Source organism: Sarcophilus harrisii, chromosome 1 (assembly GCF_902635505.1).
Source record: "Sarcophilus harrisii chromosome 1, mSarHar1.11, whole genome shotgun sequence".
Classification (NCBI taxonomy): domain Eukaryota; kingdom Metazoa; phylum Chordata; class Mammalia; order Dasyuromorphia; family Dasyuridae; genus Sarcophilus; species Sarcophilus harrisii.
This window is the reverse complement of record NC_045426.1, coordinates 192,324,775-192,339,608: the sequence shown is the minus strand read 5'-3', so window position 1 is coordinate 192,339,608 and position 14,834 is coordinate 192,324,775. Positions and strand designations below refer to the sequence as shown.

Genomic DNA, 14,834 nt, shown 5'->3' with positions numbered 1-14,834 from the left:
CTCTTGTAGAATGTAGGTATTATAGGAAATAAGGACAGAGGTTAGGTTCTTCTTCAAGACAGAAGCCTGGAGGCATGTGGCTAGCAGGGAAGGGGATGCAGGGATATAGGAGAATGGAGTGAAGGGTAGAGTGTGGAAAGACAATATAGACTCCATCCAGGCTCAGAGATAGTTTTGAAGTTTAATTTCTGAAGATTGATGGTGTCAGTGGGAAGAAAGACAATATCATGACTTTACTATATCTAAATCCACCTACCATCCCTAATGTGTGAATGAGTTTGATTAGAATCAATTCCAGCCTGTTCAATATGTTAGCAGGATACTGTATACAATTCAGGATCCAATATGTGCTCACTTGGACTTTCGGTGCAGCTTGAGCAAAGACCTAAAGGAGATAGAGCAAGTTTTGATAATAAAGAGCATAAAGGCTTTTTAAATTCAGTAATGAATTACAGGAAATTTGGCTTTTGTACTTTTTCAGTACTAGAAGAATGGAAGAGCTAGTAATAGCAGAAACTCAGCAAGAAGACAAAAATGTTCTAAAGGCATGTCTGAGATGTATCCAAGAGCAACTCATAGAATTCATGTCAACACCTCCTGACTGTTCCAGGAATGACCTAGCAAAAATTCCTTTTTAAGGGATGGAAGAACTCAGAAATCTACCTGGTCAATTTTGTCTTCACAGAGGTTAAATAATCCTTATGTGTCACCTATAGTTGTGTTCCAAAAGAAGAATGAAAGATAAAGTGTGTGTGGACTACTGGACTTTGAAAGAAAGAACTAAAATAAAGCAATACTCTATGCCAATGGTTCTAAATACTTTGCATCAGTGGTTCTCAAAGTCTGGTCTAGAGCATCCTTGGAATCTTTGAAATCCTTTCAAAGAGTCTACAAATACATAACTGGTTTTTATTTTTAATGTGATCAATATCTATAACTATAACCCACATAAACAAAAACTCTTTGGACAGATCCTCAATCATTTTTAATAGGATAAAGATATTGAAAACAAAAGTTTGAGGACCATTGCTTTGCACTGTCTGGTAGGCAGTCAGTGGTTCTCAGTATTGAATTTACAAAGTAGATATAACCAGATACATATAGCAGAAGACAAAAAGAACACTGTCTTGTGCAATACAATTAAGTTTTTTATAAGTTTGATCATTTGTTCCAAGATATCTCAGAAGCACCCAACACTCAATGACTGGCAGAGAAGTAGTCAGAGATTTAATTATCTAATCTCGGTTTCTTCATCCATAAAATGAGACAATTAGACTAGATAGCCTCTTAATTTCTTGTCATCTCTAGGTCTGATACAATGAGTTTCAACTTTTGGATGTACCTGGATTTTTTTCATTGTCCTGGGAAATATGCTGGAAGATAGGGAGAGATTGATGAATGTATTGAATCATTTAGAGCAGGGATTCTTAACTTTGCCAGGTGCTCCTTTGGCAGTCCATGGCCTCTTTCTCAGAATAAAGTTTTAAATGCATAAAACAACATAAAGGAAACCAATTATATGGAAATACAATTATCACAACATCATTAAATTAAACATGAAACATTTAATTATAAGGCAAAATGAAGAATATTCATAACACTCTAGAAAACAAAAACAAATACTGACTCATTAGAAAGAGCAGGAATAATCAAAAAATTAAGAGTCCATCCATATGACTTGGATCATATTTTCTAACCAATGTATACAATATGCATGAGGGAAGTTAGTCATATATTTACAGAAACAGAGATATATGAGTATGGAGACTCATGTGTTTGTGGCAACTTGAGACACTGGAAAGCATCCCTTGATATCATTGTTCCTATAGAACAGTCTGGAACATGGATTACCTACTGGGGAAAACCATTTTTCTGTTATCTGATTCAAATCTGGTCCTCATAGCTTTCTCTTATTCAAAGCTACTTCTTGATTACTCTTGGTCTGCTGAAATAGTGATAAAAATCTTTCAGCATAGAGTTACTCTTAGAAGGTTACTGAGCAAGTGTTTCTCTCTTCCTTTGACAATCAGTATGTCTAAGCCAGAAAATTGCAAACTCCTCAGATAAGATAATGTTTTGGGGCTCCAAAGACATTTTTCCTCCTAAGTCCATGATAAAGTGGAGCAGCTTTTTCCCCCTTCTTCAAGCAGCAAGGGATTCTGCTTTATCCAATCATTTCTCAGAAAATTTAAGCATCTTCTCACAACAAAGCAAATGCAAAGTCTATATTTCTCTCCCTATTTGTCTCTTCCAACCAAATAGGTCAGTAGAGGGCAATAAATACCCCACTGATAGGTTTTTCCCTGTGTCAGACTATAGAAAGAGCAATAATCTCAGCTAGCTCTTCTGCAACAAGCCAAACAAAACTCAGCAAAAACAATTTCATCTCTTTGATAAGCAGGGCTCCCAGTAAAATAACTGCAAAGCCTTCCTTTCTATAAGCAGCTTTTTCTATCACCTCTTGTACCTTCTATCCTTGCCTTCTATAGTTAATTTTTTCTTCTTTTTCACCATTCCCAATTTTCTTATGTTGCCTTCTCTGAATACTAATATCTCAAATCAATGCCTTCTTATGAGAAGTACCCCATCTCCAATTTATGATCTGGATCTCAACAATTCATCTTTTTTTGTTAACCATGAATCTCTACAATTCTTATGTATTCTCATTATCTCCACTTAGAAACTTTAAACTCTGAAAACAGTCACAGGCACAAGAGCTGACAGATGGCAACACCCTGTGGCCGTTATTACCTCACTCCTTGCTTTGCCTTTAAACAGATCCTCTACATACATTCACCTCAGGGGCAGTTTTCAATCTGGCCCCAGCACAGTCATTTTCTATCTTAGAGACTGTGTTTCTTGTCAACATGATTTTTAAAAATTTTCTTACACAAGTGTTCTTTTTCTACCTCTTCTAGCAACTTAAATGCTCATATCCAAAAGAAACAGTGTCTTTAATATGGAAAGATTGGCATATAAACCACTTGGAAATGGGTGAGAGAGAATTTTGGTGAGTTGGAATTTGAACGAGCGAGATATGTCATACATAAAATTGATAAAATGCCTAACCAATTTTTTTTTTTTGAGAGGCAATTAGGGCAAAGTGACTTGGCCAGGATCACAGCTAGCAAATGTCTAAGGTCAGAATTAAACTCCGGTCCTCTGACTACAGGCCATTCTTTTTCTTCTATACTATTTCATCCTTTGATACAGTTTTAGATACTCTCAAAGCACTGTCTCTTATACTTCCAAGCTATTCTCATATTGCCAGCTTCATCCTTATAGTTCAGAGGTATGATCAGTAACTTTACTGTTCAAAACCTTTTTAGAGTTTAACTTGTTTTAAAAATATCTTTCCTTTTTTATAATAGCTTTTTTATTTTTCTAAATGCATATAAAGATAATTTTCAACATTCACCTTTGCAAACTCTTGTGTTCCAAATTTTTTTTCTCCCTCTTGCCTACTCTCCTCAGCCAGCAAGCAATCTACTAAAAGTTAAACGTGTAATTTTTAAACATATTTCCATATGCATCATGTTGCACAAGAAAAGTCAGATCAAAAGAGGGAAAAACCCAAGAGGGGGAAAAACCCCAAGCAACAATACCATCACCAATAAAAGGTGAAAATATTGTGCTTTGATCCACATTCAGACTCCATAGTTCTTTCTCTGGAGGCAGATGGCTCTTTCCATCACATGCCTATTACAATTACCTTGAATTATAAAGAAGGGAAAGGGACCTGTATGTGCACGAATGTTTGTGGCAGCCCTTTTTGTAGTGGCTAGAAACTGGAAACTGAATGGATGTTCATCAGTTGGAGAATGGCTGAATAAATTGTGGTATATGAATATTATGGAATATTACTGTTCTGTAAGAAATGACCAACAGGACGATTTCAGAAAGGCCTGGAGAGACTTACACGAACTGATGCTGAGTGAAATGAGCAGGACCAGGAGATCATTATATACTTCAACAACAATACTAGATGATGACCAGTTCTGATGGACCTGGCCATCTTCAGCAACGAGATCAACCAAATCATTCCCAATGGAGCAGTAATGAACTGAACCAGCTACGCCCAGAGAAAGAACTCTGGGAGATGACTAAAAACCATTACATTGAATTCCCAATCCCTATATTTATGCCCACCTGCATTTTTGATTTCCTTCACAAGCTAATTGTACAATATTTCAGAGTCTGATTCTTTTTGTACAGCAAAATAACGGTTTGGTCATGTATACTTATTGTGTATCTAATTTATATTTTAATGCATTTAACATCTACTGGTCATCCTGCCATCTGGGGGAGGGGGTGGGGGGTAAGAGGTGAAAAATTGGAACAAGAGATTTGGCAATTGTTAATGCTGTAAAGTTACCCATGCATATAACCTGTAAATAAAAGGCTATTAAATAAAAAATAAATAAATAAATAAAATAAACATGCTACCTAGATGCTACCTAGACAGCATGAATTAAAAAAAAAAAAAAAAAGTAGAATTACCTTGAATCACCTCATTGTTGAAAAGAGCCAAGTCCATCAAAGTTGACCACATAATCTTCTTGTTGCTGTGTACAATATTCTCTTGGTTTTACCTACTTTGCTTTCCATCAGCATAACTATATTTTTATATTATTGATTTCCTTTATTTTATGTATTTTATTTAGTTCTTTTAAAAAATAATTCTAAGAAAAGATCTACAAGTTTCATCAGATACATAAAGGGAGTTTGTGATATAAAAAGGATTAAAAACTTCAGATTTATTCTACTCCCCAACTTAAAAAAAAAAAAAAAAAAAGATTAGGAAATTTATCCAAAGAATGGAAGTAACTTCCTAGGGTCTGACTTAAGCAGCTTTTCTAGTATAATTATAAAGTGGCTTCCCATGCCAGTCTACTTATTACTCTTCTTTCCTCAATATATTGATAACTTCCCGACAATAGACTTGTAATGGAAAGAGACACCTGCATCCAGAGAAAGGAATTGTGGAGACTGAATATGGATCAAAGCATGTTTTTTTTTCACTTTTTTTTTTTTGATGGTGGTGTTATTTGTTTGTTGATTGTCCCCACCACCACACACACCTTCTCGTATCCCTCCCCTTTTGTTCCCTTTTGACTTTCCTAGGTACCTAGAATATCCTCTACCTCTTCCTGCCTACCACAGACATTATTATTTATTTATTATTATTAATTATTAGACATTATTCAAGGCCTACTGCAAGGTCACCACCTCCATTTCTCTGTCTCAGTCTATCCTCGTCTGTCCTCATATGCTTTGTCATTTTAAAATTTGAATTAAATTTAAATGTGACACCATCTCGTCCTCCCAGTTAGACTGGGACAGGCACTCAATCTTATTTATATTTGCATCTCTTCCAGCAAAAAAAGGGATATATATCATCATGCCTAATACATCTCTCTCAAATTGCATTTCTGCTTATTCTTGATTTCTGGGCATTTTTCTAATTTCGGGGATTCTGATCAATACTTGCAGACTGATAAACGAAATACTTATGGACTGATACTTGAAGATTACATCGGACAGTTCATCGAGTCGTAAGAAAATGTATGCACACGTGCTATATGATATAAAAGGGATAACGATTATTGCTTTGCATCCCCTCCCCTACATCACTCCCTTAAACAGTTTACGGCCAGGTTAGCTTGCCAGAACTTTGCTAATTCTCGGAACTCGAAAGTCTGCTTTACTGCAGATGTCTGAACATATCCCTTGCAACCTCTCAAGGGCGCCCATCTCAGAGGCCACTGATGCTCCAGGAAAGAGCGTAGGCAGCCGCAGCCCTCCTGGGCCTTCCCTCTTCTCTCTAGTTGCTACTTTCACTTTCAGTCCCACGTTTAGAGGCCTGGGCTGCGAAGGACGCGCGTGGGACCGCGGGCTCCGGCCCCAGAAACTCAGGCACAAGCCCGCCGGGTCTGCATCGAGGTGAAGTTTGGGGGCGGCCAGGGGGATTGAGGAGGGGGAGGGGGGGGCGCATACTGGTCCCACCTGCCCCGCGCCTCCTCCTCTCCCACCTGGGTAGGAGCGGGGCGGAAGCGCCGGTGCCAGGGTCTGGCTGCGCCGTCTGCACGAGCCTGCAGCGTGAGGGGCCGAGCCGGTCAGGAGGAGGGGGGGAAGGGCAGCTGGGCGGGCGCCTCCCGCAGTGGCCAGCGTGCGGGCGCTCTGCGAGTCAGCCGGTGCAACTCTAGTGTGTGTGCAAGGGCCGCGCTGATGGTTCTAGGTGGGGGGAGGGAAGGAGAGGAGGAATCACGTGGGCAGCCACGCTGGGGTCCGAGCGGGAGCTTGGGCTCGGCCCTGAGCATGGCGAGCGCGTCCCGCCAGACTAGCCCGATCCTCCTCCTCCTCCCCCCAGCCTCGGCGCCTCCGAAAGCGCGCGCTTGGGAAGTCCCCGGCTGTCCCGACGGAGCCGGCCTCCTCCTTGTTCCGTCCCGGCACAACCCCCGGCCAGACCTACGTGCAGCCTTCTCTCTGATCAATTGCATCTCCTAAAATGCTGCTTCATTATCTAATGTCTGGCCCGGGGAGTGGGACTGGTTTCTGTTTGCGGCTAGGGGGTTGTTGCAGCCGCGGGGCCTGCTGGGAATTGTAGTCTTCCGGTCTTTAGTGAAACTGACCGTTAAGGAGGGCTCATTGTTAGATGAGGACTTCTTCCTTTCCTCCATGACTTCTAGAGACATGTGAATTCGATTTTCCTGTTCCCTTCAGTACAACTTACCTTGATTTTGTCCAGATTTAAGTGCTTTGTAATTGTTTTCCAGTTTAATTATGTGTGGAATCAGGCAGGAGTCTTTATAACTCTACCCAGAGGTCACTTTCTATTCCCACCAAGAATAAATTAAAGATTTGCCTTTGAACATCGCTCCCCTGGTCCCAGCATGCTCCTCTGCCCTAGCAGCCCGCGTTTCTGTTTTATAATTAATTCAGTACAAAGCAGAAAGGACTCAACTTTTTCTTGTTTTTTTTTTTCTTCTGTATTTCGAATTTCGAAATTCTTAGATGTTGAATTCAGAGAAAAGCTACAATAAGTAACTAGATTTGCTCAAAATTAAACAAAATTTATTCAACCAGAGAAAATAAAAATGAATTTCTGGGAGGGGGATGTATACTGGTGCATGTTTAACAATCAGCTCACATTTCTAAACTTCATCTTTGTTATTATAATTTTCTACACCTCTTGGCTAGGCAATCCACAAAATAGTACATCAGACATGGTTTTTAGCATTTGTAGATTTCCAAGGTGGAAATTTACTCACTGAAAAATGAATAACTTATATTGGAAGAGAATTCGAAGTAGCTCTAGCACATCCTGGATTTTCAGGCCAAAACAAAGCAATCTATCCCCTCCAAAATAATCTTGTGATGGTTTTCTTTCTGAAGGCTTGGGGGAATAGAGAGGTTTGTAAATAAGGGCTGTTGGAAACCTTTATGAAGTTTTAAACAAGGATCGAGAGCCGAATAGAACCTTTAGATGCTGGACTGTCCAACACTTTCATTTATAGAGGAGAAAAGTATGGAAGAAAAATGATTTGACTGTGGTACAAGAAATTTTGAATCATTAAATATGTTCCTTCACATCACACAATTATTTAGGATATGGAGATGAACATTTTTTAAAATTTGCATTTATTAAATGTTCCTTCATTCAAGCGGTCTAGTTCTGACTCAGTTTTGTGCTAAGATAATCAGAGCTTTGCTTATGTTTCTAGAAATGCTTGATTAGGGATTAAACAGATAATTACAGTTAAACACATAATAGGTGGGGAAAAGTTTTTTTTTTTTTTTTTTTTTTTTTTTTTTTTGTAACTCAATGAAAGATTTTGAAAAATTTCTTTACAAATTTTTATTTTTATAATGAACCGGATAAGTATGCCCATGGAGAATAGAAGAAAAAAAGGATTGTAAGTGAAAAATAAACTTCTGTATGTTGTTTTAAAAATAGATATTAAATTTTATATGATAATGATACAGTACAGTTTCTAGCAGTAATCTTGAGGTTGCCTATCCTTAGAGCGGTATTGTTCTAACAATCTATCTGTCGATGATTCTAAACATTTTCTGACCTTAGAATAGTTCTACAGATATTGCTGACTGTCAGATAGGTAATCTGCTGGTCAGTGATAACCAAGTTCCTGAGACAATGATGAATAGACCTGTAATACCTACCTGTAAACCATAAAATTAGCAAATAAGTAACATGAAGCTCTGGTCTATCTAACTTTGTCCTATAAATTTATCTTCTCCTCATTCTTTGCCAAATCCTATTGGAACTTAGCCCGCTTCAATTGGCATTACAATTACAATAAACTTTGCCCCTTGACTTGGAGATGGGTTCAAGCCTGCAAATTCTTTTGAGACACCTTGCTACATTGGTCTGCAACCCCCCAACCTTTGGGGGTTCCTTTTGAACCTCAAAAATCCATAACACAGATTCCCTGATTTTTTGTTTCTCTTTCCTTCTGTTTTCTTTTGTATATATTTTCTCTTTTTAAAACTTTAACTTTAATAAATGCCAAGTAAAATGTATTTAGTATAACCAGAGGGAATTGTACATAAATTATTAATCTTTATTATATAGTCAAGCAAAACAAATCCCTACATTTATCACATATGAAAATTTATATCTTATTCTGCAATTTGAGTCCATAATTTTTATGTCAAGAAGTGAGTAGCATGCTCCATCATGGGTCCTCTGGAATCATAATTGTCTTTAATGAAAGTATTTATCATTGTTTTAAACCAATGGTTTTCAGACTGTGGTTTGGAAACCCAAGGTCCCTGAGACCACTGCAGGGGAATCATGAGGTCAAAATTATTTTAATAATACTAAGATGTTTTAATTTCTCACATAGTAAATATTGTTAAATATAATTCATTTGCAAAAGCTCTATCTATGGAGAGTACTCAGTAATTTTTAAGCTTGTAAAGGGATCTTGAGACCAAAATGTTTGAAAATAACTGTTTAAATAAACAACTCAAAAGTTAAAAAAAAAAAATGAACACAGTTATTGTAAAGCTCTCACTAAAAAGGGGACACTATCTGGTTCCTTTTTGCTTTACCTCCCAGCCATGGGGCTCCAGAGCAGGGAGGAAGAAACTTCTGACTTCTTTTAAAAAGCCTCTTCTTCTCTTCTGAGATTTCAGAGGTATTTAGAATTTTTCCGGTTTGTGTAAGCAGGTATCAGATAGATAGCCAACTATTATTAGCATTGACAAAGCTGACTGAGAAAGATGTGTTAGATGGTAGCATGTCAATACCAAATACATTAGAGACTTTTTCTAAAAATAAAATATCATCAAATAGAATTCAATCATCATGATTCAACTAAATAAAAAAAACATTTTTAAGTGCTAACTACATATAATGTACTGGGAGTATAAAGATAAAGAGCAAGTATCTTATACTCTATAATAGCTTATGTTTTACTAGGGAAAATAATACACACATATTTATCTATGTTTGTCTATGTATTTATATACACACTAATATATACATATATGTATATGTATGTATGTATAAAGATATAGATAAATTAGAGATAATATAACTACTGAAAGAACATTAACAATGAGGGACTATGGAAGGTTTCATAGCAGAAGCGGCAGCCGGGCTGAAACCTGCAGGAAATAAATAAGTAGATATTTCAGGTACAGGTGAACTTGAATGAATTCACAGCAATGGGAGTTGAAATGTTTAGTTCAAAAATCAGTGTGGCCCATGTTGCAACCGGACACATTTTTGGTAGTTTAGATGCTGTTGAAATTGAGGTTTTAGGTAACTGTTGTTGTTTGAGCTTCTTCCTCCAAGAGAACCATGACATCAGGGAAATGTGCCATGACATGCAAGGGAATTGGATTTGAGGGACAGAGGGTTATGCAAAGTCTCCAGCTTCATTTACTCTCCTAGAGGGTCCAGTGGCAAGATATAGTTCAAGTCTCAGTTTGACTGAGACAACTGCCCATTCAGTGACAGCCGGCACCTAGAGTTTAAGGTAGAAGACATGAGTTCGAATATTGCCTCTACTACTGATAGACTGTAACACTTCACTTTTCTTTGCCTCAATCTATAAAATAAAGAGATTGTATTAGATAGATTCTTGTTGAATCTTTTTGTATTTAAAATATTATACTACAAAAATAAATGACTTCCATAATGGACTTTTCTTGAGGGGGCAGCTAGGTGATATAGTGGATAGAGTTCTCAGCTTGAAATCAGGAAGACTCATTTATCCAAGTTCAAATCCAACCTCAGATACCTACTAGTTGTGTGGTCTTGGACAAGTCATTTCATCCTGTTTGCCTCTGTTTTCTTATCTGTAAAAATGAGCTGGAGAAGGAAATGAAAGACCACTCTAATTGGCAAGAAAAACCCCAAATTGAGCATCAAAGAGTTAGACATACCTGAATGACTGAACAAACAAAAACCTCATTGAAGAATTCCTAGATGTTTAAGTAGTTTTTAACCAGAGAAATATAATTGAAATTCTTTCTTGATATTCTTAGGGTCAGTTATCAAAAACAAAACAAAACAATAAAACCCAAATTCCTTATTCCTTCATTTTGTATTATAGACTCATGCTTGTTTCTTTCATTTTAAAACAAAGAAACAATATTTATAGAAAAGGAAGGCTAAATAAAACTGAGCATGGTATATACTTTTTGCTATGCAAAGGAGAAATGAGGGAATACTGGATGTGAGGAAATGTAAAAAAAGAGAAAAAAACCCCAAATTTTCTGTGTTTGAATTAAGTTGAATTAAGGCCTCTTGTTCTAAAAGGAATTGCAGTGGCAGTGTGAATAAGATGAGATGGTCCTTTGAGATATTTCACTAGAGTCTGCAGCACTTGGTGAGAAAATTATTAGCAGCACAATTATGCTCCATTAGGAAGTATGATGACAAGAATTATGAAATACTTTATGTTAAATGAAATGTTCATTCTTAGAAATGAGCCAATCCAAGAAAGGCAAAGTCTTCCTGTTTACTCTGGGAAGATTGGGGAAAAGCTTGAACAAGATGTCAAGTAATAATGCTGGGTCTATCCTATTATTAATGCCTGAGTACTTGAACATTTTGAAGAGAATGATAATTTTTGAAGTACTAAATTCATTCATTTAATAAATATTTATTTAATCTCTACAGAATCAATGAATGTTAAAGTAGGAAGATACCCAATAAGTAATCATTTGGCCATTTGAATACTTCAAGGGACTAGGAATTAACTGAATTAACTACTTCATTAGACCTCTTCTTTCATTTTTGGAAAATTGAGCAGAAACTCAGATATTTATAGATGAAAGAAATCTTAGAAATCATCTGATACAAACCCTCTATTTTACAGATGACAAAACTGAAACCTATAAAGCTAAAATAAGTTGTCCAAGATCACTGAATTAATGCTATTTTTGAATTCATAAGATTTTTTTCCCTGGAATTAAAAGACAGATTGATGAAGTATTATCCATTTAAATTCTTTCATTTTGCAAATCATAGGCCCCTGAAGATGGATGATTTTTGTGGTAAATTGGTTTATAAACTCATAACAGAATAGGGGAATAGAGAGTCCATACACGTAACCAAATGAAATTTATCGAAAGAAATTCTTTATACTATCTGAAGCCCCAGTAAGGCTGGAAATAAGAGATGCTGAAAATCTTTATGAATGAGCCTTGTCTTCAGTTGGGATGGCAGTTCCAAAGTTAAGATCTTAGCCATCCCTCATTATATAGGAATACTTTTATCTCTAATGTGTTATAATGAATTTTTTTCTTGATTTTCCTTAAAATTTCCAGGGGTTCTAGGGCACTGATGGGTATTAAAACAAAGTGTATTTGTTTTCTGGGTATCTATTAAATTTTCAATGTGAGCATTTATGCTTTGGAAATTGACAAATGCTATTTATCTGGGTTTGATGTATTATGTTGATATTATAAATTTAAGAAAGTGATAGAAAAATATTAATAATAATATAGAATAAACTTTTAAATGGTGCATTCTTTTTTTCTTTTCAGTGCTGGCTGTTAAACATTTATTAGCATATCCTTGCCTCTGATACCATATTTACACTTTGAATATATGAGCATTGTAATTTCTTGAAAGTATGAAGAAGGAGGAAAATGAAAGAGAGTCTTACTAATTTTATAATATGTCCTCAAGGAAATAAGTGCTTGTTTCTCAATGTCAAAGGGACTCAGTTATCTTCCTAGATGACCATGATATCAGAAAGGACTGCTAGGATGTTGAGGTGCATCTGTGAGGTGCATAAAAATTACAAAAAAAATTACAGCCTGTCCCAAGTATAGCAAATTTGTTCTTGTTCTGTAATTTTTAAAAATTGTGTTTGATTCTTCATGATCCCATTTGGAATTTTCTTCTCAAAGACACAGGAATAGTTTGGCATTTCCTTTTCCTGTACAAGGAACAGATGAGGAAACTGAGGCAAACAGGGTGAAATGACTTGTCCAGAACCACATTTGAGGTCAGATTTGAATGCATGAAAAGGAATATTTCTGAATCCAGGCCTAGACCTTCATCCACTGTACTACTTAGCTGTCTAAATGAAACAGAGAAGTATACAGAGAGATGGATCTTGAGGCAGGAAGAGTAGGTAAAGAATTGACATATAGACTTACTATCTATATGACTCTGGGATAGTCATTTAACCATGGGTCTGCCTCAGTTTTGCAAAACTTATAGTGATATTAAAATGCCAGATATTACTACCTACTTACAAATTTTAAATATTTCAAGGAATCCCAAACTTTGTAGGTGTTTGAGGCAGATTACAACCTTTATATGTTTTAAAAGATTTTTTTGGGTTGCCATGGGAGAATAATAATAAATTAAATCATGATCTGTTCTCTGGTTATCAGTCTCTTTCCACTCAGCTGAACTATTCCTGAATGAAAAATATACATTCTATTCCCAGGTGAGTACTCAACAGCCTAATCTTCCATAATTTGGCATCCATATCTGGCCCATAATGAGACACTAAAGAGAAGTTTAGTGAATAATTTTAATGGTTAGAAAATGTTTTTTTAATTGAATCAAGATCTTCCTCTCTCTTCTTTTGCACTACTGACCCTTGTTCTTATCCCTATGACCAATAAGAAAAAGTCAAATTACTCATCTCCATATTGAAAGGCAGTGTTCATGTCCATTCTAAGTCTTGTCTTTATCAGGTTAAACACACTCAATTCTGTCATCTGACTCTTGTTTAGCATGGTTTCATGCCCTTTCACTTTCTTGATCTCCATCTTCTGGATCCTTCCCAGTCTGATTTAATATCTGGCACTTAGAACTTATACACAATTTTCCAGATGCAATCTTAGTACAAAGGAGCTATCAATCAGCAACGCTTAATCATATGCTTATTACTTGTTGAACACTATACTAGTTTTAGGGAATTCGCAAAGACAAAATAAAGCAGTCCTTGTCCTCAAAGAGCTTATGTTCTATTGGGAGAGATGATTTGTATAAAAATCAATATATAAAAATATTTGCAAAATAAATATAAGATGCATTTTTTGGGGCGAGGGCACTAACAATTGTGAAAGGGGATCGGGAAAGACCTGTCACTTGGGCAACGTTTTGAAGGAATTTCAAGAGATTTTAAGAGAAGGATGACATAGAAGTATGTAAGCAACAGCTGATGGACTATAGGGTAAAAAGGAGTAATATTATATCATAAGATTGGAAAGATAGATTGGGACTAGATTGTGAAAGATTTAAAAAATGGTTAACAGGAATTTATATTTGATCTTAGAGGCAATAATCACATCTCTGGAAAACTTATTTTTATGTTTTTTATTCTTACAGTCTAGTTTAGTACATTAGGCGCAGGAGGTGCTTAATAACTGTCCACTGAGTTTAGTTGAATTGAATTATTCTGGAAACTATTTTGTTTCTATTAATGTAGCTTAAAAATATATTTTTTTAATTTTTTAATCTCTATTTTAAAAATATCTCTAACTGTGCAACTAGGTGATTCAGTGCACAGAGCACCACTCCTAAAGTCAGGAGGACCTGAGTTCAAATCTGGTCTCAGACACTTAACACTTCCTAGCTGTGTGACCCTGGGCAAGTCACTTAACCCCAATTGCTTCAGCCAAAAAATAAATAAATAAAATCTCATTAGCATTTTTGGTTGTCACTGAATATTATTGACTAGTTCTACAACTCCCAGGTCTTAAGCATGTGAATTGTTTTTTATAACTAAATTTCTCCTTTCCTATATTTATTCAATTGATTTTTTTTAAACCAAAGTTCAAGTTTTTTTGTTTTTGTTTTTTTTTTTTGAGGTCACATTTGAACTCAGGTCCTCCTGACTTCAGGGCTGCTGCTCTATCTACTGCACCAACTAGCTGCCCCTCAAAATTCAAGATTTTTACATTTGTGTCTAAATTTTATCTTGTTAAATGTGGTCTTCTGAGAATTGTCTTTCATGCCTTTTGGTCATCTGAAAATCTGATCAGTATTCTACCCAATAAAACCCACCTCTCAACTTGCAGAGGAGTCCAGGATAGGTTGAAAACAGACAAGTTTTATTAGGAGGAAAATCAGACACTAATGCCGAGCTCTTGCCCACCTCCCATGTAAGGTAAAAAGGAACCCATACCCAGGAGAGGCAGGGGAGATTTATACTTGAAAACCAAAAAGGGGAAGTGCAGGGAGAGGTTGGGAAAAAGGATGGACAATCTTTTCCAGGAACAGGTGAACGTAGAAACAGGAGGTTTTGCAAAAATAGTTGACCACAAGGCTGGTTTGGTCCAGCTGGGGGGGGAGTGGAGAGAAAAGCCTGCACAGCTCAACAAGTTCCGGC

The 14,834-nt window shown here is 36.5% G+C and overlaps 1 protein-coding gene across 1 annotated transcript in view; it reads left to right on the top strand.

Annotated features, from left to right (window-relative positions):
- The first annotated feature begins 5,698 nt into the window (after positions 1 to 5,698).
- ERAP1 (endoplasmic reticulum aminopeptidase 1) overlaps positions 5,699 to 14,834 on the top strand; it is a 41,294-nt gene continuing 32,158 nt past the window's right edge. The window contains exon 1 of the mRNA XM_031967935.1: positions 5,699 to 5,943. Coding sequence (XP_031823795.1) covers positions 5,714 to 5,943 — 230 coding nt within the window. The 5' untranslated portion in view covers positions 5,699 to 5,713. The remainder of the gene's footprint in view (positions 5,944 to 14,834) is intronic.